The 22506-nt window shown below is 36.2% G+C and overlaps 2 protein-coding genes across 3 annotated transcripts in view; both read left to right on the plus strand.

Moving 5' to 3' along the window:
• Nucleotides 1-22506, plus strand: part of IPO11 (importin 11) — a 216112-nt gene that overhangs the window by 156811 nt on the left and 36795 nt on the right. The gene's annotated exons all lie outside the window — the stretch shown is intronic.
• On the plus strand, nt 5852-8660 carry LRRC70 (leucine rich repeat containing 70). Of its 2 annotated transcripts, XM_060143001.1 has the most exons (3): nt 5856-6121; nt 7073-7289; nt 7668-8660. In XM_060143001.1, the coding sequence occupies exons 1-3, from the start codon at nt 6104-6106 to the stop codon at nt 8519-8521; spliced, it is 1089 nt and encodes a 362-aa protein (XP_059998984.1). In that variant the 5' UTR covers nt 5856-6103; the 3' UTR covers nt 8522-8660. The 2 variants fall into 2 exon arrangements, with proteins under 2 accessions (XP_059998983.1, XP_059998984.1); XM_060143000.1 differs by having other exon boundaries at nt 5852-6121; nt 6615-8660.

Raw genomic sequence — 22506 nt, forward strand, 5'->3', positions numbered from 1 at the left:
CTGAAAGGTCCAGGCTCTGGAGCCACACTGGTAGATGTGAATTCTCGCTCTTAAAATTAATTGCATGACCTTGAGCAAAGTACTTAACCTATCCCTGTCTCTTTGCTTATCTATGAAATGGAACTAAACTGTTGCATTATTTTGTATGTTGAGTGAGCTAATACGTTTAAAATACTTAGAGCAATGCCTGGGAAGTAGTATATGCTCAGTAAATAAATGTTGCCTGTGATGATGATAATGTTGTACACATTTTTTTCCCTCTGTTTAACACTAAACATAGGATACTTGCTTACAGAATACCTTACATGGTCAGGAAGGATACTGTTAAAATGAGTATCTCAGTTGAACATTTATTCTCTCTCAGGGCATCTTGAGCTGCTTGAGATCAGGGACCAGGATTTTGTTTATCTTTAGTATCCTTATAGTCTAGCACAATGCCTGGCACATAGTAGGTTCTCAGTAATGTTATTGAATTGGATATATTTGATGGAGGTGAGATAACCAATGTACTATGCCCCTCTCAGTCTTGGATACTTCTGAACACCCAGTTACTCTTGTCAGAAACTTCCCACATTTAATCCATCACCAAAGCTGTTAACTAGACCTGTAAATGTATCTCAGATCCATAGCCTCCATTTCCACTTCCACCATCTTTATATAAGCTATCTTATTCTTCTTCCTGGACTACTGCTTCAGTCTCCTAAACTGATCTTATATCTCCTACAAGTCGTATTTCACAAAGAAGAAGACAGAACCATTTTTTTAAAAGCAAAAATGTTCTTTTCCCTCTCCTACTTGAGAACTCTTCAGTGGCTTCCATGGAGTAACTTGTCCTACAGGGTCTGCCAAAATTTTGGCTTACTTCTTGAGTCTTATCCTATTCAGTCATTCTGCACCAGTCTTGCTGGCTAGTCTCTCTGTGTTTGGACTGTGCTTGACAAATTCTGTAAATTGGCATGCTTTTCAGTACCTTCAAAGCACTCTCTCTTTTTTTTATTGAACTATAGTTAATTTACAATATTGTGTTAGTTTCAGGTGTACAGCTTCAAATTCTTTTCCATTATAGGTTATTACAAGATATTGACTATAGTTCCCTGTGCTATTCAGTAAATTCTTGTTATTTATCTATTTTACATATACTGGTGTATCTATTTAATCCCATACTCCTAATTTATCCCTCAGCCCCCCTCTTTCCCCTTTGATATTCATAAGCTTATTTTCTGTGTCTTTGAGACTGTTTGTTTTGTAAATAAGTTCATTTTTATCATTTTTTAGATTCTACATATAAGTGATATCTTTATAATATTTGTCTTTCTCTGTCTGACTTACTTCACTTAGTATAATCTCTGGGTCCATCCATGTTGCTGCAAATGGTAATATTTCATTCTTTTTTACGTCTGAGTAATATTCCGTTGTGTGTGTGTGTGTGTGTGTGTGTGTGTGTACACACACATACCCCACATCTTCTTTATCCATTCATCTGTTGATGTACACTTAGATTGCTTCCATGTCTTGGCTACTGTGAATAGTGCTGTTATGAACATTGGGGTGCATGTATCTTTTCAAATTAGAGTTTTCATCTTTTCCCAGGAGTGGGATTGCTGAATCATATGGTAGCTCTATTTTTAGTTTTCTAAGGAACATCCATACTGTTCTCAACAGTGGCTGCACCAATATACATTCCCACCAGCAGTGTAGGAGGGTTCCCTGTTCTCCATTCAAAGTACTCTTTGTTTTTCCTTTGTAAAACTGGTCATGATTGTAAATCAAACAAGTGTTTGTCTAGCAGTTTTTTATATGTATTTTGTTTTTTATCCACAAATATTTGTATTTGAAAATAAAAGGACTTAAAAACTGTTATTTATTAATTTACATAGAGTAAATTTGACTTTTTTGGGGGTATACACTACTGTAAATTTTCACACATGTAGATTTGTGAAAACATCACCACAGTTAGAATACAAGGAATAATTTTATCACCTGAGGAAACTCCCTTCTGCTATATGCTTTAGGAAAGTCATCCTCCCCTTGACCCTTAACTCCTGGCAACCACTGATCCGTTCTCTTTCACTATAATTTTGTCTTTTTGAGAATGTCATATAAATGGAATCAGGCAGTATATATCCTTTTGAAGCATAATGTCTTTTAAATCCATCCAAGCTATTGTGTATGTTATTAGAATGTTCTTATTTTATTGCTGAGTAGTATTCCATTGTATGGATGTACCACTTCAGCCATTGAAGGACATTTGGGTATCTAGCACATTTTTTTTGGGCCACACTGTGGGGCATGTAGTTCCCTGACCAGGAATTGAACCTGCACCCCCTGCATTGGAAGGTGGAGTCTTAACCACTGGACCACGAGGGAAGTCCCTCTAGTACATTTTAATGACTTTCTCAGTAAGTTCCATGAGCATGACAGCCTGGACTTGTTAGCATGTGTCCTCTCTCTCTCTTTCCGTATCTTATTCTCTCTGTCTCTATGTGTGTGTATACAGACATTACACACATGCACCAACACACACACACCAACCATACATGGTGCTTTATTTTTGAACCATTTGTGTAAATTGCATCAATCATGGCCTTTTACTCCTAAATACTTCAGCTTTTAGTCGTCATGTCTTTGTAGTCTCTTTTACACCGTAATGTCATTTCCTGAGTCTTTCTCACTTACGACTGACATTTTTGAAAAATACAGTTCTACTCTGTCTCCTTCTCTCCCTTTCTTTCTCCCTTACTCTCTCCCAGAATGTTCCTCATTTGGGGTTTGTCTCATATTTCCTCATGGTTAGATCCAAGTTAATCATCCCTGGTTGGAATATTACATAAGCAATGTGTCCTTCTTGAAATATCGCATCTAGCAGTATGTGGTGTCTACCTGCTTCTCATTAATCATGTCAATTCTGGTCAAGGTGTTGTCCGATTTCTCCGCTGTATGATACTTTTTTTTTGTTTTTCCTGGCAACTGTTAAGCAATCTGTATTGAGTTACTGCTCCTCATTAAAATTTTCCCCTACATTGAGCAAAATGGTAATATTTTTTATTGTTACTGGACTAATTTTTATTGTAAACCCCATTTCAAGTTTTCATTCTTTTGATTTTAGGATCTATAAGTAATTTTTAAGATCCATAATAAGGTCAGTAACTGCTATTGTAAACCATTCTTTAGATGTAAACCCATCTTGATTGGTTTATACATAGACGCTATATGTCTAAATAATGTAGATGGCATATATGTAAAAGATGGTAATAGAACAGTTTTCCTCTTATTTTTGTATTTTTGTACTTGTGATGGAATTGCTGAATGGAAAGGAAATAGATATGTGTTGAAACTTAAGGCATGAGATTATTTAAAGATAGAGGTAGTACAAAAGAAGGTTTAGCAATAAGAATGAGAGAGAAATAATTTAGTGAGCCAATCTCCTGGAAAGAAGAGGGAGGATGCCTACTTAGGAGGCTTAGTGTTCAGAAATAGTTCTATTGAATATTAGTAGGAATGAGAAAAGGGATACGAGGAATCATTTTGACGTATTATTCCAGAGCAAATTCAAAATGTCACAATTCAGTTGGGGAGAATTATTGTGCATTGGAGATATATGAAGATTTTATTAAACATGTTATAGAACTTAAAGCTCATGAGAGGATTTAAAATTATCTAAATAATACAGATTACTGTGAAATGAAAGTATTTAAAGCACAGGGAAATGTACACTCCGGTAAGTGCAGTGGGAAGCTGGGAAACTTGAGTTCTTATCTAAACCTTGAGTGGGCAATTTTGCCACTAATTAGTGATGTGCTCATAGCAAGAAAGATGCAGAGGTCTCTGGATTCTTTCCCTGCATCAACTTTTTTCATGTTTTGATTTCTGCGGTCTTCTTTAGTAGTGATCACTTGTGTCTAAGAGCAGCACCTCCTAGATGAACAGATCTTTACTTCAAGATCTAGTAAGAATAAATATTTTTGTCTGCTTTGGATATTTCTAGAACAGAGGACAAAATTAATTAATGAATGTTCTGATCTTGTTACCTTGTAGTTTACCCTCTTTAAATTTTATTTTGATTTCAATGGACCAATTTCTCTGACTTTTTCTAGACTGTAGGAGAGTAAAAAGTTTTCCTTGACTCTCTTAGGGTCCCTAGCTGGGTCTGAAAATTAAACTGAGAAAGACAAGACAACAGGATTAAAGCATACAAACTTAATGTACATTTTACATGTCATGGGAGTCTTCATAAGGAAATGAAGACTCAAAGAAACTGTTAAACCTGTGTTTGATGTAGAATGGCAAGTCATGGAAAGATATGATAGGGAAAAGTGTATGAGGTAAGTATAATAAACCAGGGGAAATTTTACAAGTCCCATTTGTTTGGATTCTTCTGAGTCCTCTTGTCTTTGGAGATAAGGATTCCTCCCATTATAGGGAGGGCAGTTCTCACTTGAGGGTTTAATGACTTCTTTCAGGGGACAAGGGCAGGGAGTATGGGGGTGTGGCTGGGGGTGGGAGAGGTCAGAGAGAGAACTTCCTGCTCATGCTGTATGCTCAGACTCCTTCAGCTTAAAGTATTCAGTATGCCAAGGTGTATATTTTGGGGTACCGTGTCCTGAACCCCATCATAATTCTTTAAGTTGTATGACACAGTTGAAAAAAATCTGTGAGACGTATCTCATTATGATTTGTATGTTATTGAAAATATGAAACAAAATGAACTTGAAAAACCTAGCTCTTGTTCCATCTTTACCTCTAATTTATGTCATTTCTCTGTCATTTGGTTTTTTGGTTGTTGTTTTCTAATTTCTGTGTTTATAAAATAGCAGTAACAATAACCAGCCACAAAGGATAGCTGTGAGATTTGTAAGTCATTTTGATAAAGATCTGTTATCTAGTATGCACCTCTGATTTTTATTGTAATTGAAAGAAAGTGCTGGGTATTATACAAAATATTAATATGGAAATAATTTATATTATTATCTGAAGTAGTTGTCTTGATGTGAAATAAAGCTGCTTTAATATCAAAAGGGAGTTATAGTATACAGTTATATATATTATTACTGATATTTTAAGTGCACTGTCAGGGTATTAGTAATATTAATAAATGTCAGAATTAGAAAGTCTAAGCAGTCAGGTTTTTGGAAAATTAATGACTAAACAATGTATAATATATAGTTTATAGTCAACTCTTTAAATCCTTACTTTAAAATATTACATTATGCACAGATACATTTTTATTGTAAAAAATTCGGGTTAATTCAGATGTATATATGGTCAAAAGTCATTAAAGGGCTTCTTTCACTCTCCTCAACTTTTCTTGTCAAAGATAACCTTTGTCAGTAACTTGGTATGCAACCTGATATCAGTCTATAACTCAAGGCATATACCTTAATATATTAAGGTACTAATTGGTCGTATTCAATACTTTATATGCACCAATTTTTTTTAATTAAAAAAGAACAACACAGAAGAACAGCATCTGTCAAGTTCATTGTCCTAAATTACTTGTTTTTGCTACTTGTTTTTTTTTTAAGGAATAAAGCAAAATTGAAGTCGCTACTGTATATTCAAAACAATGCAAATATAAATATTCTATGCATTTAAAAAATTCACAAAAGTTACATTACTCTTGGGCTTCCCTGGTGGCGCAGTGGTTGAGAGTCTGCCTGCTTACTTCAACTTGCTTTTTCCATTTGATAGCTATTTGTTGTTGATGTATACAGAGTTTGTTCGTTCTGAATATTTAAAATTTTCATGTTTAAAAAATACTTACTTTTAAAATGAAATATTTAGGTTTGTGCGTTAGGAAAACTCAAGTTAACTGCATTCTGAAAAAATAAGTTCCTGAGATTTCCTTTTAACAATACTTTTGAAACACAGATAACATTACTTCCTGTCTCTCAGTTTCCTGTATCCATGGCAACCTCTGTTTTACACACTGAGTGTGGAGGAACCAATGTGAAGAGTGGTGTTTCCTGAGCAAATTGTGACTTAAAAAAAAAAAAGAGGTGGAGGGGTGGAGGTCAACAGTGCCACAAAAGAAATGGAGTTTAGAAATGTCGCTCTTCAGATATAGAAAGAAAACCTTTACTTGAATCAGCTGAGTGTTAATAATATGAATTTCCTGTTCTTGGTAAGATTATTTATTTAAATATGAACTTTTAGCTGAAACAAAAAATAATTTGGTTTGTAAAAACCTGTAGTTTAAAGAGAGTTTAATTGTTCTGTAATGAATGTGTATAATTCCTAAATTATAATGTTGTTTAATTGATATTAGACTTTAAGTTGATAAAGGGGCATATTATATCCAAAGATCTTTATCCCTGCATCATCATTTGTCACTTTAGTTATAGTCAGTTGTAATATTTAAGTTAGCAAACATTTTATTTTGCAGTTCATTAAATTTGAATTATCATTTTGTCAAACAGTGGGTTAATGGCCTGGAGGTGCTAATAATTCTAGAACGTATTTCAGCCTTACTGTTTTATGCTATCACCATAGTATGATTCATGATACTTAGTATTATGGCTGATCCTAATAAAATAAAATATAGAATTTCTAGTATTATAAAACTTTCATTTAACGAACTTTTTGATGATTTAAAGTTTTACCTTTTCTTTTTATAGCCAATTTTGATATGAACAGAAAAACCAAGAACAGGGCTATGTGTGGAGTGCGTTTTTCTCTGCCTTGCCTACGACTGTTTCTACTTGTTACCTGTTATCTTGTGTTATTATTCCATAAAGAGATACTTGGATGTTCGTCTGTTTGCCAGCTCTGCACTGGGAGACAAATTAACTGCCGTAACTTAGGCCTTTCAAGCATTCCTAAGAATTTTCCTGAAAGTACAGTTTTTCTATATCTGACTGGAAATAATATATCTCATATAAATGAAAGTGAATTAATTGGACTTCATTCTCTTGTAGCATTGTATTTAGATAATTCTAGCATTGTGTATGTGTATCCAAAAGCTTTTGTTCATTTGAGGCAGCTATATTTTCTATATCTGAATAATAATTTTATAAAACGCTTGGATCCTGGAATATTTGAGGGACTTTCCAATCTTCGTAATTTATATTTACAGTCTAATCAAGTATCTTTTGTTCCAAGAGGAGTATTTCATGATCTAGTTTCAGTTCAGTACTTAAATCTACAAAGAAATCGCCTCACTGTCCTCGGGAGTGGTACGTTTGTTGGTATGATTGCTCTTCGGATACTTGATTTATCAAACAATAAAATTTTGAGGATATCAGACTCAGGCTTTCAACACCTTGGAAACCTGGATTGTTTGTATCTAGAAGGTAATAATTTAACAAAAGTACCATCAAATGCTTTTGAAGTTCTTAAGAATCTTAAAAGACTTTCTTTGTCTCATAACCATATTGAAGAAATACAGCCCTTTGCATTTAAAGGACTTGTCAGTTTGGAGTATCTCCTCCTGAAAAATTCAAGAATTAAAAATGTTACTAGGGATGGGTTTAGTGGAATTAGTAATCTTAAACATTTGATCTTAAGTCATAATGATTTAGAAAATTTAAATTCTGACACATTTAGCTTGTTAAAGAATTTAATTTATCTTAAGTTAGATAGAAACAGAATAATCAGCATTGATAATGATACATTTGAAAACATGGGAGCATCTTTGAAGATTCTTAACCTGTCATTTAATAATCTTACAGACTTACATCCAAGGGTCCTTAAGCCATTGTCTTCATTGACTCATCTTCAGGCAAATTCTAATCCTTGGGAATGTAACTGCAAACTATTGGGTCTTCGCGACTGGTTAGCATCTTCAGCCATTACTCTAAACATCTATTGTCAGAATCCCCCATCCATGCGTGGCAGAGCATTGCATTATATTAAATGGACTGACTTTACAAATTGTGTTACATCTTCAACAAATGTATCCAGAGCTTGGGCTATAAAATCTCTTCATATTCATCACAAGACCACTGCATTAATGATGGCCTGGCATAAAATAACCACAAATGGGAAACATTTGGAAAACACTGAGAGTGTTACTTTCTGGGAACGAATTCGTACTTCACCTGCCAGTAGATTTTTTCAAGAGAATACCTTTGGTAATCCATTAGAGACTACTGCAGTGTTACCTGTGCAAATACAGCTTACTTCTCCTGTTAACTTGAACTTGGAAAAAAACAGTGCTCTACCGATTGATGCTGCTTCGGTGTCAGGGAAAACATCTGTAATTTGTACACAAGAAGTTGAAAAGTTGAATGAGGCTTTTGACATTTTGCTAGCTTTTTTTATTTTAGCTTGTGTTGTAATCGTTTTTTTGATCTACAAAGTTGTTCAGTTTAAACAAAAACTAAAGGCACCAGAAAACTCAGGGGAAAATAGACTTGAATACTACAGCTTTTATCAGTCAGCAAGGTATAATGTAACAGCTTCAATCTGTAACACTTCCCCAAATTCTCTAGAATGCCCTGGTTTGGAGCAGATTCGACTTCATAAACAAATTGTTCCTGAAAGTGAGGCACAGGTCATTCTCTTTGAACATTCTGCGTTATAATTCAACTGAATATTGACTATAAGAAAACCTCAGTGTCATGGACATGAATAAAACTGAAGCATCCTTATAGAATTATAGACTTTATTTGGATATATAATGAATTATATGAGCTTAGCATTAATAAATATGTTTTTAATAATTTGTGAATACTGTATTCATTCAGCAAATATTTTCTTTGATAATCACTGTATTAAGTAATTAATAATAACTAATGTTTCTGTGTACCAAGCACTATGCTAAATACTTCATATATAACATTTAATCCTTAAAAAGCCTTATAAGGTAGTACTATCTACATTTTACAGGTAGGGAAATTTAGGCAGAGTGAGTTTAAGAAACTGTCTCAAATTCTCACAGCTTGTGACACTTTTTAGGTCTGTCTGATTCCAGAGCCCATGCTTTTAATTTTATACTATACTGCTGCCTGGGTGCTAGGGTTATAATTGTGAATAGCATGGACATGGTTCCTATTCTCAGTAGAGCTTGAAATGTAGAGGAGGACACACATGGTTATTGTACAGTATGATAAATACTGCACTTGAAGGTACTCTCTTGTATAACATATGTGGAGGTGAGAGATAGCTTTATGAGAAAAGTGACATTGAAACTGGATTGCAAAGGCTAAGTAGAAATTAGCCCAGCGAAAGAGAGCTGAGTAGTAGGTAGAGGGTTGAAGAAATAGAATACTGCTTTTCAGGAACTAAAATTCAGTCCAACTGGAGTTGTGAGTGGTATATTATGAGATTTGCAGCTAGAGAGAGAAATCAGACGATGAAGGATGTTGTAATTTCATGTTTTTCCCTAGGGCAGCAGGGAGCCATGGAAGGATTTTAAGCATTGTTAAGGGAACCTAATGCTGCTGTTTGGCTACACATTCAGGGATTCTTTTTTTTTTTTTAATAAATAAATAAATTTATTTATTTATTTATTTATTTATGGCTGCACTGGGTCTTCATTGCTGCATGCGGGCTTTCTCTAGTTGTGGTGAGCAGGGGCTACTCTTCATTGTGGTGCGCAGGCTTCTCATTCCAGTGGCTTCTCTTGTTGCAGAGCACAGGCTCTAGGCACGTGGGCTTCAGTAGTTGTGGCTCGTGGGCTCTAGAGTGCAGGCTCAGTAGTTGTGGCGCACATGCTTAGTTGCTCTGGGGCATGTGGGATCTTCCCGGACCAGGGCTCGAACCTGTGTCCCCTGCATTGGCAGGCAGATTCTTAACCACTGAGCCACCAGGGAAGTCCCAAGGATTCTTTTAAACATTTAGCATTTGGCAAATACAAACTGAAAGTGCACTCTTTCTGGAAGGAACAAGACTAGAAACAGGATTAATCTGAATCTCGCATGCAGTAATCGCTGATTCATGGGAGAGATGCTGGAGCCCTGGACTGGGGTGGTGGCAGAGAGGATGGATGGATTCTAGAGCTACTTTGGAAGGTGCCTTGGTGATTGGCAGAGGCATGGCAGGTGAGGGAGAAATCAGATGTTAGGTTTTTGGAAAATATTTGCCGTTAGACTACAGGCAACATTTTAGAAAACTCTTGTTTATTTATAAACCACATAGAGAAGTAAATACACCTGTTTTAATCACTACTTAGGTCAAGAAATAGAACATTCAAACATAACATATATGTGGACATTTCTTGAACTTAAAAATTATAGAAATAACCAAGTGTTTAAGCTTTAAGGTGGAGGGGGACCCCCATGTAATAAGGGCATTTTCACTCCATTTCTTACCCACACCACAACAAAAACAGTAAAATTTGCCATATTTGTTTTTAAGCGTTGGCAAAATGGGAAAAGAAAGCCTGGAAACCTTTTACAAGGTTCTGAAAATGAGCTTTGATGTTAGGTCTTCCTACCAAGTTGGTCCTTCATGCATTTCCCCACATCCTATTGTACTTCTTGTTCTCCCTTGTTAGAAGGATCCCACTCCTTGCTTGTCTTCTGTTACTGGGCCAGACTGGAAAACGTATTCATGGACTTGTAATATGTTGTGCTGCTCTGGACTAAGGAAAGAGAACGGGGTACGTGAAACCAAAGAGAAGGTTGTTCTGTTTACCGGTTAGACTTTGTTTTTATGCATCGCCTACTGAATAGTAACTTAATTTTTTTCCTCCTGAGAAGGCCCATTTTATTTCTCATTAAAACTTTTTCTTTTCTATTACTGGACTTGCTGATAAGGCCTTAGGTGAGTGGGGAGGGATATGCATCAGTTGTCTCAAATTATTATCTAGTTTGTTAGTGATTTCACAGTTACGGAGCAATATTAACAAGTGATAGGCCCATGGTTTTCAGTATTATACTGTCTCAAGTATAGTTTTTTAAAAGTGCCCTCCATCTCTAGTCATCACTCTACTGAAGTTGGTAGGCTCTTGTGGCTGCATACTTTAATGTGAGAAGCCTTGTGGGTTAAAAGATAAATATGGAGAAAGCAGCATGAATGAAAGGAATGTATAGTATGCGTTCTACTGGTCCAAATGTGCCTTGTTTCATTGTTCCTGACTTTTGAGGCATCATGTGACATAGTAGACGGCACTATATTTTAGTGGGAAGTAGTTTTTTGATTGTCAATAGTGTGTAATTGTAATATACAGTACTTTCCTTTTATCTCCATGTCTTCCCGTATGTCTTGAGTTTCCGGTACCTGAGCATAAACCCTTGCCTGTTCTTAGTTTGGATACTGGCTTTGGAAAATCTAACTTTTTGCCAGATACCTTCTCTGATACTCTTCCTAGTGTTAATTCTATTCTTAATACATAAGTTCACATTTTCTTTGTATTTTGTTTGAGGTCCCATGGAGGAAATATTTTTATGTTCTAGTTCAGTTTCCTCATGTTTTGGCTTTCAGAACCCCTTTTCTTAAATCATCTGCTTCTCATCTATGAAAGCCTCCTAAGGCATTGTCCTCTAGAATGGGGACCTGTGAGATAAAAGAAGAAAATATGTATGGTCTCTACCCCTGATTCTTGGCACAGAGCTCCTGAAACCCTTGTAATTTCCTAAGTGATAAGAACATTAGGAGCATCTTTTGTTCTGACAAGGCAGCTCTGGGGTGGGCTCCTAGACTGAGGTCACCAGAGAGACTGAGCCATGACTAGAGGCTTGGAATTTTCAGCTCCAAGCCCCATCTTCCACAGAGGGGAGATGAGCTGGAAATGGAGTTAATAATTGAGTATGTATGTAAGGAATTCTCCATAAAATCCCAATAGTAGTGTGTTCAAGGAGCTTCCAGATGGGGGAACACATCCACATCGGAGGGGTGATACGCCCCACCTCCACAGGGACCAAAGCACCTGTGCTCAGGACCCTCCCAGACCTTGCCCTCTGTATCTCTTCATCTGGCTATTCATCTGTATTCTTTATTATATATTTTAGTAAACTGGTAAACATGTTTCCCTGAATTCTGTGATTTCTCTGGCAAATTAGTTGAACCTAGGGAGGAGTCATTGGAACCTTTGGCATCTGAGATACTTGGGGGGTGGCTCAGTCTTGTGGGTCTGAGACCTTAACCTGTGTGATCTGACATTATCTCCAGGGAGATAGTGTTAGAATTGAGTTAAATTGTAGGTCATCCAGCGGGTGTCACAGAGAATGGCATGTTGGGAAAATCTTCCACACAATTGGTGACCAGAAGTAAAGTGTGCTGTGAGTAAAGAAGACTCACAGAAGAGAAACATAGTAGGGAAGGACAAGGTTTCTCCCTACTTGGGAAGGAAAAATCTGAGTTTTTTTCCATTTAGGACCATACCCTCCTGGAGTTTCATTCCTACTGTAAATACAACTAACCAGGTAAATTCAGGCAATAGCATTCTTAGCAGATGGAATCCCTCCATGGAAGTCCTAAGACTAAGAAAGTGTTTGTCAGAAAGAAGGCTAGTATAGCTGGAGAGTAGTATGAAAAGTTAGGTGAGGTCAGAGAGAGGTAGGCAGCAACCAGGTCAGATGGGGCTGAGTAAACCATGATTAGGAGTTTGGATTTTTATGTGTAATGGGAAGTTACTGAAAGGTTAAACCCTTACTTACTTACTTAATTTATTAAAAAAATTTTAACATCTTTATTGGAGTATAATTGCTTTACAATGTTGTGTTAGTTTCTGCTGTATAACAAAGTGAATCAGCTATATGTATACATATATCCCCATATCCCCTCCCTCTTGCATCTCCCTCCCACCCTCCCTATCCCACCCCTCTAGGTGGTCACAAAGCACAGAGCTGATCTCCCTGTGCTGTGCAGCTGCTTCCCACTAGCTATCTGTTTTACATTTGGTAGTGTATGTATGTCCATGCCACTGTCTCACTTCGTCCCAGCTTACCCTTCCCCCTCCCCTTGTCCTCAAGTCCATTCTCTAGGTCTGCGTCTTTATTCCTGTCCTGCTCCTAGGTTCTTCAGAACCATTTTTTCTTTTTTTTTAGATTCCATATATATGTGTTAGCATGTGTAAACCCTTACTTTAAAGCAAGGGAGACATGATCAGATTTTGCAAAAGAGCACTGTGTAGAGAATGAATTAGAAGAAGCAAAGAGTGGAAGGGTCCCCATGTGGGAAGTTATGCAATAGTTCAAAGTAGAGACAGAATTGACTTGCAGCACGCTGTTCACAGTAGGAATATAGAGAAGTCGAAAAATTTCATAGATAAATGTGACAGAATTTGATGATAAATTGGGTTTTTGAAGGGTAGATGAGGAGAAAGGTCACAACTGAATCCCAGGTTCTGGCCTGAGTCACTGGGTGCTTAGAATTGCTCTGTAGTCAGATAAGGACAACTGGAAGAGAGCCTGATTTTGATTTTCTATCTTGTTTTGCTTTGTTTTTGTTGGGAAGGCACTCAAAAGTTTGGTGTTGGCTACCTTAAGTTAGAGATGCTTGTGAGACTGCCAAGAGTGGATAAGGAGGATGTAGATGTAATAGGGTTCCAAAGCTCAGAGAGGTCATTGTGAGTGCTAGCAGTATTTAGGAGGAATTTGGCAGTGTGCCTGAATGAGGCAGGTCTAAATAGCAGGCATTTAACTCATTTTCCCTATAAGAAAAATCTACATAAGGTTTTTGGTCAGCTTGAATGTGTTGTATTTACAAAGCTGTAACAAAATAGTCAAATGCCTATTATATTGTTAGTTTAGTTCCATATACATATTTTAAAATAATGTAAATAGAGAGATTTTTCCCCCCGTTATTTCGTGATAGTTTTATTCAAATGCTTCATGTAAATCTTTGACATCAATGTTCTCATCATCACAGACTTCCCTTCTGATCACATAACACTGTTTTACAGAGCACATTATCTTCAATTGCCTTGTGATAACTTGTATAGCTCTGTTTTCAACAATGTCCACCATTTATAATGGTGAGGTCGTGCCTCCAACCCAATAATTACTAAATCTCTATTAAATTCTTTTGTATCACTTTAAAAAAAAAAGTTTGTCAGGTGACTCCTATAAGCTTTGAAAATAAGCATTGGTTGGGTTTTTTCAGCCTAATGTCGTTTCCAAACAGTTCTGTGCCAGTCATTGATCATCTTCTTTTTAATGGAACCTTAGTATATCTTCACTGAGCAGTGTTTCTTAAAGCATAGTCTTCCTCTTGAAAATCATATAATATGGCAGTTTCTTCTCATCCCACTATACATAGATCATTGTAGTTATTTCTTATTGTCTTAAAGATAACGGCTTGCTTTTCCCCCCCACCTCTATGCAGTCAAAAAAGAAAAAAAGTTAATTGGGGGAATGTTTTATAATATGTAAGGATAATTGTTGTATAAACTTTAATTTTAAAATAACTTAGTGAACTTCCATTATGAACTTTTTATCCTTTTATTTCCTTGCCCAGTATTTGTCAAGGGAACTAGATTTATTAACACATACACTGTTCCATGACCACGAAGAGAATTAACTATGTAGAAAGGATGTATGTTTCCATTTAAGTGACAGAAATATTTCCAGCCTAGGTCCTGGAAAATAGAGAGGGGAAAAACCTGATCTTAGTATAAATGTCACCACTTTTATAACTTCCGGTGTGGTCGGAATTCTGGAATAAGACCGATAAATCAAGGCTTTTTTCGTTTTCCTTTTTCTTTTAGTAAACTGCTGTTCTTTGCTTAATATTGTTAATATAAGCAGAAAAGTATAATTTACAGAATATTTTATTTGATTGTGTCTTTTAGTGCTTAAAAACTTATTTTCTTAAATTACCTTAACTTCATCGACCCTCTGACTTAGGATTTAATGATGTGAGTGGGTTCAGATATTATTAGGTGCAGTGTACAAATAGTATAATTGTTGTCTGGTTAGAGCAGAGAAAATTTTAAAGTATCTGAAGTTCTGATTTCTTTCTTTCTTGGGCTTGCTACTATGAAAAACTTAAATCATCAATTTTCGATTATAAAACTGTTCAGAAAAAGTAACTGAAAATTTGGTGTTTCTGCATTCCTGTTTTCTTCCAAGGCCCAAGGGAATGAAGGTGTGATGTAAATGTGTAAATCCATCACTTACAGAGAAGTTACTTAAGGCACAGGCTCTATGATAATGGATCAGTTAATCTAAAAACTGGAAGTGTAAAATGCTTTCTAGAAAAATACTGATAAAAATTGGATAAGTGGAAAGAAACTAGAGTCCTGTTCACATTTAACCTAATATTTATTGTTTAGGCTAACCAAATGAATATTAGAATATTTCTTTTATTTGTGCCTTTGGGATTAAAAATTTTGCACTGTCTTTCTAGGGGCATTTTCTTTTCTGGACACCTGTGGTTGGGTTCATAGTGATACAAAAGGACAGAAATAATTTTAAGCAAGCGTGATTTTTTAAGTTGGGTGAAAAACACGAGAATGATGGATTTTTTTTTCTTTAGTACATAGTTTTCAAAAGCAAGAAAAAATCACTCTGTGTGAAGTTTCTGCAATTCACATATTCTACAGATACTGTTACACACCCAGAAAATGTCATACCTTTAGGAAATACTGAGTCAAGATTAAGAGCTGTAGTTTTACTCATGTGCATTTAACTGAAAAAGAAAAGTTTACTAAACACTATGTGGAGTTGTTTTAAATGATCAGATGGTCTTTACCCACTGAGTAAAATTTTTAATGCTCTCACCTACTTACTTAATGTTTGTGTCTGTATATATATATAGAACATCACTTACCACATACTTGAAGAACAAAACAAGCAGATGTTTAAAAAGGCCGGTCTTCTTTCTGTAGCATAGTTGTACCTCTGGTCTGTGCAAATAAATTAATGTATCAACCAAGTATGTAAAATAATAAAAGGAAAAGTATGATAGGTAAAAAGGAAGATTACTAATACTTCTTGCCCTTCAGTTTTACTTTTATTCTCTCCTTTCATCCTTGATGTTAAACTTTCCTTGCATTTTCTAAGATGAATGTTTCAGATGTAGATTCCAACACAGCCACCTTCTGTTCTATTTTCTGCCTAATGTCAGGTGTAGACTAGTCAATTGTAATATGTTATCTACAGCTTAGTTACCTATACTTGTAATTTTAAAAAGAAGTAAAAATAGTATTGTTTAAAAAAAAAACAAGGGAGGGCAGTTTTCGAGCTTTGGGGATCATAAATTCCTATGATTATTTATTGTGTGTTCACATGATGCATAATGTTACCCTAAGAGACATAAAGAAATAAACGTAACATATGGGCTCTGCTTCATGTTACTTACCATCTTAGGGAGAGCAGGCATGAAAAATTAAAGGACATAAGAAGAAAGTAATAAAAAAGGTGCCACATGAGTGGCACGCCAAATGAGTAGTGCAGAGGTTTTATGCTATTGGAAATTCAAAGGACAGAGTGCTCAATTACAGTGAGGTAAAGAGTGGTCAAGGGAAGACTTCGTGAAGAAAATGTGAATTATACATTGAATAGAAAAAAGGAGGGAGAACATTGTGAGGAGCAGGAAGTGAGTAAGCAGTTATTGGAGTCAGGAACTTCTGTATTCAGGAGGTGATGACTTAATGCCTGAGAGCAGTGAAAGGAAGAATAGTTCAATACCACTTTGGAAAGGTGGTTTTAGTAGAGCTTGCTGAGGTTCTCGATAGGCCTTGAAAGTTCTTAAATTAAGGAGAAAGAAAAGAAGGCACCCATTTGCCTCCTTGAAGCCCTCAATAATAAGGGAATGAATAGAATCAGTTGGGTCCCATTTAGCATTGTGAAATGAAAATAAGTTTATATCAAATTTGGGATTCCTTTAGGAGAAGCATCTATCCTAATGCAATAAATAAAGGATAAGTTAACTTGAAAATTCTAAGATCTCAAGTGGTGGTAGAATGATCCAGTCTCTAGAGGCCAGTGATGAGGATTAGAGAATAGTAATTTGCCAGTGCTTCATGAGCACCATCCAGACGACAAGATACTCTGACTTAAGCCAGTAAATACTGGGTCGGCCAAAAGGTTCATTCAGTTTTTTCCGTAAGATAGCGCTTAGTTGTCTTTAACTTCATTTGAAACAATTTTGTTAAATTGTATTCTGACAGCTGTCATATCAGCGTGCATTAAAAAAAAAACATCAAAATTGGTGAATTTTTGTAGCTATTTTAATATTGAAGATGGAAGAAAAACAACATTTTCGGCACATTATGCTGTATTATTTCAAGAAAGGTAAAAACTCAGCTGAAACGAAAAAAACGATTTGTGCAGTGTATAGAGAAGGTGCTGTGACTGACAGTGTGTCGAAAGTGGTTTGCAAAGTTTCGTGCTGGAGATTTCTCGCTGGACGATGCTCCATGGTCAGGTAGACCAGTTGAAGTTGATAGAGATCAAATCAAGACATTAATTGAGAACAATCAACGTTATACCACACAGGAGATAGCCAACATACTCAAAATATCCAAATCAAGCATTGAAAGTCATTTGTACCAGCTTGGTTATATGAATCGCTTTGACGTTTGGGTTCCAGGCAAAAAAAACCTTTTGACCATATTTCCACATGTGATTCTCTACTTAAACGTAATGAAAAAGTTCCGTCTTTAAAACAAATTGTGACAGGTGGCGAAAAGTGGATACTGTACAATAATGTGGAATGGAAGAGATCGTGGGGCAAGTGAAATGAACCACCACCAACCACACCAAAGGCCAGTCTTCATCCAAAGAAGTTGATGTTGTGTATATGGTGAAATTGGGAGTCCTCTAATTTGGGCTCCTTCCGGAAAACCAAATAATTCCAACAAGTACTGCTCCTAATTAGACCAACTGAAAGCAGCAGTCGACGAAAAGCGTCCGAATTAGTCAACAGAAAACGCATAATTTTCCATCAGGTTAACGTAAGACTGCATGTTTCTTTGATGACCAGGCAAAAACTGTTACAGCTTGGCTGGGAAGTTCTGATTCATCCATCTTATTCACCAGACATTGCACTTCAGATTTCCATTTATTTCGGTCTTTACAAAATTCTCTTAATGGAAAAAAAATTCAATTCTCTGGAAGACTGTAAAAGGCACCTGGAACAGTTCTTTGCTCACGAAGATAAAAAGTTTTGGGAAGATGGAATTATGAAGTTACCTGAAAACTGGCAGAAGGTAGTGGAACAAAACAGTGAATACGTTTTTCCATAAAGTTCTTGGTGAAAATGAACAATGCGTCTTTTATTTTTACTTAAAACCTGAAGGAACTTTTTGGCCAACCCAGTAAGTCAGAAACCTGTAAAATTGAGAAAGTCAGTTATTCAGGATATCATAACCTGATTTAAAACAAAAAAGGAACATCTCTTTTGTTGCTTCATTTCTTTGTCCTTTAGTTTCTAAGTTCCCTGAGGTGGCCATCTTTTTTATCCCCAGGGCTTTTCAGGATGTCTAACATGTTTTGTGAGCTCATAAAATGTCGACTAAAGTGAATGAACTTGACCATGGTGACCTATACACCAGGAAGAATTGGCCTAGGTAATATGACCACTTACTCTAATCACTTCTTTCTTTGTGAGTTAATTGGTATCCTGGTATAAATCCACCTCTTATTAATACTCAGTAAGCCAGTCTTCTGAAGTCTGCTCATGGGAGTATACCAAGATAAACTTCTGGCTGGAATAATCAGTAATCAGTGTTTTGTTTTTTCTTTAAGCTCCTGAATGTTGTTTTTTCTACCGTGCTGTAGAAACCTGCGTGTTCCATATCCATGGATACAGAGGGCCTACCGTACTACACCATTTTATAGTATAAGGGACTTGAGCCATCCATGGCTATCGAGGGACCATTGTATAGACTAGCATGGAGTTTGGCTGTCTCTTTCAGGGATACTAGATTGCCGTGCCCTAGTTAATGTGAACTGCCACTTCGTGGTAAGCACTGATTTTGGAGAATTAAGAGTTGAGTGAGATTTAAAATTACATGGTTTTCTCTGGCTACCTTTACTTCTTCGACATTATACCAGACACCAGATTTGAATGGATATACACAAGAAGACTACTATTAGGAGATGATACACTGAGAATTCTAATAAAGTATTACTCGTAACTCCAGTATGTAATACATATAAAAGAAAAAAACTGAGCTTTTTTCATAAAGAAACAAAAACAGTATAATACCTAGTTCCTGGCTTGTTGTATTTAAAGAAATAATGTGTATAAGATTATCAAAGTACAATGATTTTTCTCCTTCCCTTTGTTCCTCCAAACCTATTGCTATTTCATTCCTGGTTTCCAGCTCTCTTTTGATTGTTTCCATTTTAGATGTCTAATTACATTTTAAAGCATGTAATTCAGAAAGATTGTATATTACAAAAAACAAGATTTATTCTTAATTTATAAAGTACAGGGTTGAGAGTATTGTGTGGATAAAAAGGGAAACAAATGCTTAATATTCAAAAAGAATCATAAAGAATACTGTCTATAAAAATTTTATTTTAAAGGCTTCTTGTTAAATGTAACATTTACACATTTTTGTAATACTTTAAAAAGGAGGAAAAGAATTTGTAACTTCTTAATGCTTGTTTTCTTTAAACATCTGTATGCAAGGAAAGTACAAGCCTCTTTTAGGTTTTTGCTACCTGTATTATTTTGGGGTGCTTTTCCCAAACTGCTTAATGAGTGGTAGTTGAGTTGCATCCTTCTGAGTGCTTTTTGAAATTGAATACTCTGAAGATAATTTTTGTTTAATTTCTCCTTTTATTGATCCCAAAATGTGGCATAGAATCTCCTTTTCCAGTCTTTTTCTTCAGTCCGTCTCCTTTTCTAGAGTCAACTCTTTTCATTCAAAGCCAGATTACATACCTTTCTACTCTGTGCCATAGTCATTTTCCCCTTTTCTGAACTTGAAGTCCAAGCCTCACCCGCTCTGGCACTTACTAAGTACCCCAGGGTAAGCATGGTTTCCCCCGTCTACTGGAATTAATCCCCCCTTTTCTCCTGCTTTCCCCCAGGCTAGATCTCTGCCTCTTGTGTCCTTTTCTGTGCAGTATGGGTGACATTTCAGTGAAAAAAATGACTGACTGAGGTTGCCTCACCTCCCTTCTTCACCCCTACAAGACAGTCATCTAAGCCTCTCACTTGGTAGAGCTAGAAATTCAGCTGGAGGCAGGGGAGGGAAGGAGTGTGAATCACAGTGATCACATGACTGACTTCTCCTCCAAGCCTGAATAAGCATGGGCCAGGACAATAGTCTTTCTTCCTGACTAGCATGTGCAGGTAGAGCCGAGGTTGGACCTATATCTTCTGGCCTGTGTCCAGTCTGCTTCTGTGAGTATCCTTATCTCTTCTTTAGTTTGATTTTAACACTCCTTTTTGTCAGTCATTCACTAATACTGTCTTTTGGCTTTCTGTAAACCTCAGCCTCCTGAACCTATTAGATTTCTCTCAGAACTTTTCAAGCTTCATTCTGGTTCTAGCAGTGTCATCTAAATAATCCGATCATTTATGAGAAAGGGGTGAAGTTACTGCCTTTGGCAAGAATTGTGCAGTCAAAAGTTTACCTTATCCATGCTGCAGTTTATCACAATCTGTTCTGAGCCTTCAAGGCTCATTCTGTAAATGTTCATCTCTGAATTGAGGCCCAGTGCTGTAGCACTGTATCATTTTCTAATTATGGCAAAGATACAACTTCTTACCATCTCCTCAGAAACATGTGTGACCATGCTGGTAGCCCCAGCATTGATCAGTATGATAATTTGAAGTAAAACATGTAAACAAATGAGCTGGTTGTCAAATTATACCTTTTTTAAATCTCTCTCTCCCCTACACTGCCTTATAATTGACATTCACACACATAGTAGAACATGGTCACACGTGGGTTGTCAGATACCTGTTAGGAAAATTCATAATCATTTTGAGAAAATACACAGTACTCAGAAATTCCATTGATTTCTTGGGAAATTTCTAGCCCTAGAAGGTGTGGGGTTGATCTTGGAGGTGATCTGAGCAGAGAAGGCAGCTGCCTGAGTGGATTGTCCCTAAATAATATTGACATAAAGGCCTGGTAAAGAGCCTTGGAAGCTATAGAATACAGGACTTTTGTCTTTTTCAGCTAATTGAAATCAGTTGTTGATAGCTATCCAGAATGCTGCTCTGTTAGAAAGGAATGCCAGGCCCTGCCTGCCTTAGCTTGCTATGATGGATTAGTGGTGAATTAACTCTGCAGTGGGAAGGGAAAATGGCTGTATTCCTTGTCATGTATCTGCCATCCCCGAGTCCAATCTTCACTTTACAGACAAGAAGACCAACACCTAGAGAAATGACAGAGAGTGGCTGAACTTTTAGTGCACAATCTTGGTTTCTAATACTTTTTAAAAATCATTTACTTTAATATGACTTTTAAAAATTTGACATATAGGTAATTTACAGTGTTTCAGCTAAACAGCAAAGTGATTCAGTTATATATATATATATACACACATATATATATTCTTTTTCAGATTCTTTTCCATTATAGGTTATTACAAGATATTGAATATAGTTCCCTGTGCTGTACAGTAGGTCCTTGTTGTTTATCTATTTTATATATAGTTATGTGTATCTGTTAATTCCAAATCCCTAATTTATCCTTACCCCCCTTTCCCCTTTGGTACCCATAAGTTTGTTTTCTATGTCTGTGAGTCTGTTTCTGTTCTGTAAATAAGTTCCTTTGTATCATTGTTTTAGATTCCACATATTAAGTGATATCATGTAATATTTGTCTTTCTCTGTTTACCCTACTTCACATAGTATGACAGTCTCCGGGTCCATCCATGTTGCTGCAAGTAGCATTATTTCATCCTTTTTTTATGGCTAAGTAATATTCCATTGTATATATATATATATGTACCACATCTTCTTTATCCATTCATCTGCAGATGAACGTTTAGGTTGTTTCTGTGTCTTGGCTATTGTGAATAGTGTTTCTCTGAACATTAGGGTGCACATATGTTTTTGGATTAGAGTTTTCATCTTTTTTGGATATATGCCCAGGAGTGGGAATCCTGGGTCATGTGGTAACTCTGTTTTTAGTTTTTTAAGGAACCTCCATACTGCTCTCCATAATGGTTGTACCAACTTACATTCCCACCAACAGTGTAGGAGGGTTCCCCTCCAGCATTTATTGTTTGTCGCTTTTTTGATGATGGCCATTCTGACTGATGTGAGGTGATACCTCCTTGTAGTTTTGATTTGTATTTCTCTAATAATGACGATGTCGAGCAGCTTTTGATGTGCCTGTTGGCTCCAATACCTTTTTCTAAGGTGTTTCTCGCTAAACCAGATAAGGCAGATTGTATATGTGTTTCTTTCTTGAGAGATTTTAAAAATTCTTATGCGAAGGATATATAATGATATCAAAAATATATACTCTTGCAATAGGTTGTTACATACACATTAAAATGCAACGGAATGATAACAACTATTGGTTATTTTGCCCATCTGGTGATTTAGTTCTCTAAAACCTGATCACACTTGACAGTACAGACAGAAGGTTTTGACTTTACAAAGGTGAGAACATGACCCAAACTGTGTTGACTTTGGGAACTACTTTTAGTGAACATTTTAAAACTTAATTATGCATGTTAATGCAGTATGAGAAACACAGTA

The sequence above is a fragment of the Lagenorhynchus albirostris genome, chromosome 3 (assembly GCF_949774975.1).
Source record: "Lagenorhynchus albirostris chromosome 3, mLagAlb1.1, whole genome shotgun sequence".
NCBI lineage: Eukaryota > Metazoa > Chordata > Mammalia > Artiodactyla > Delphinidae > Lagenorhynchus > Lagenorhynchus albirostris.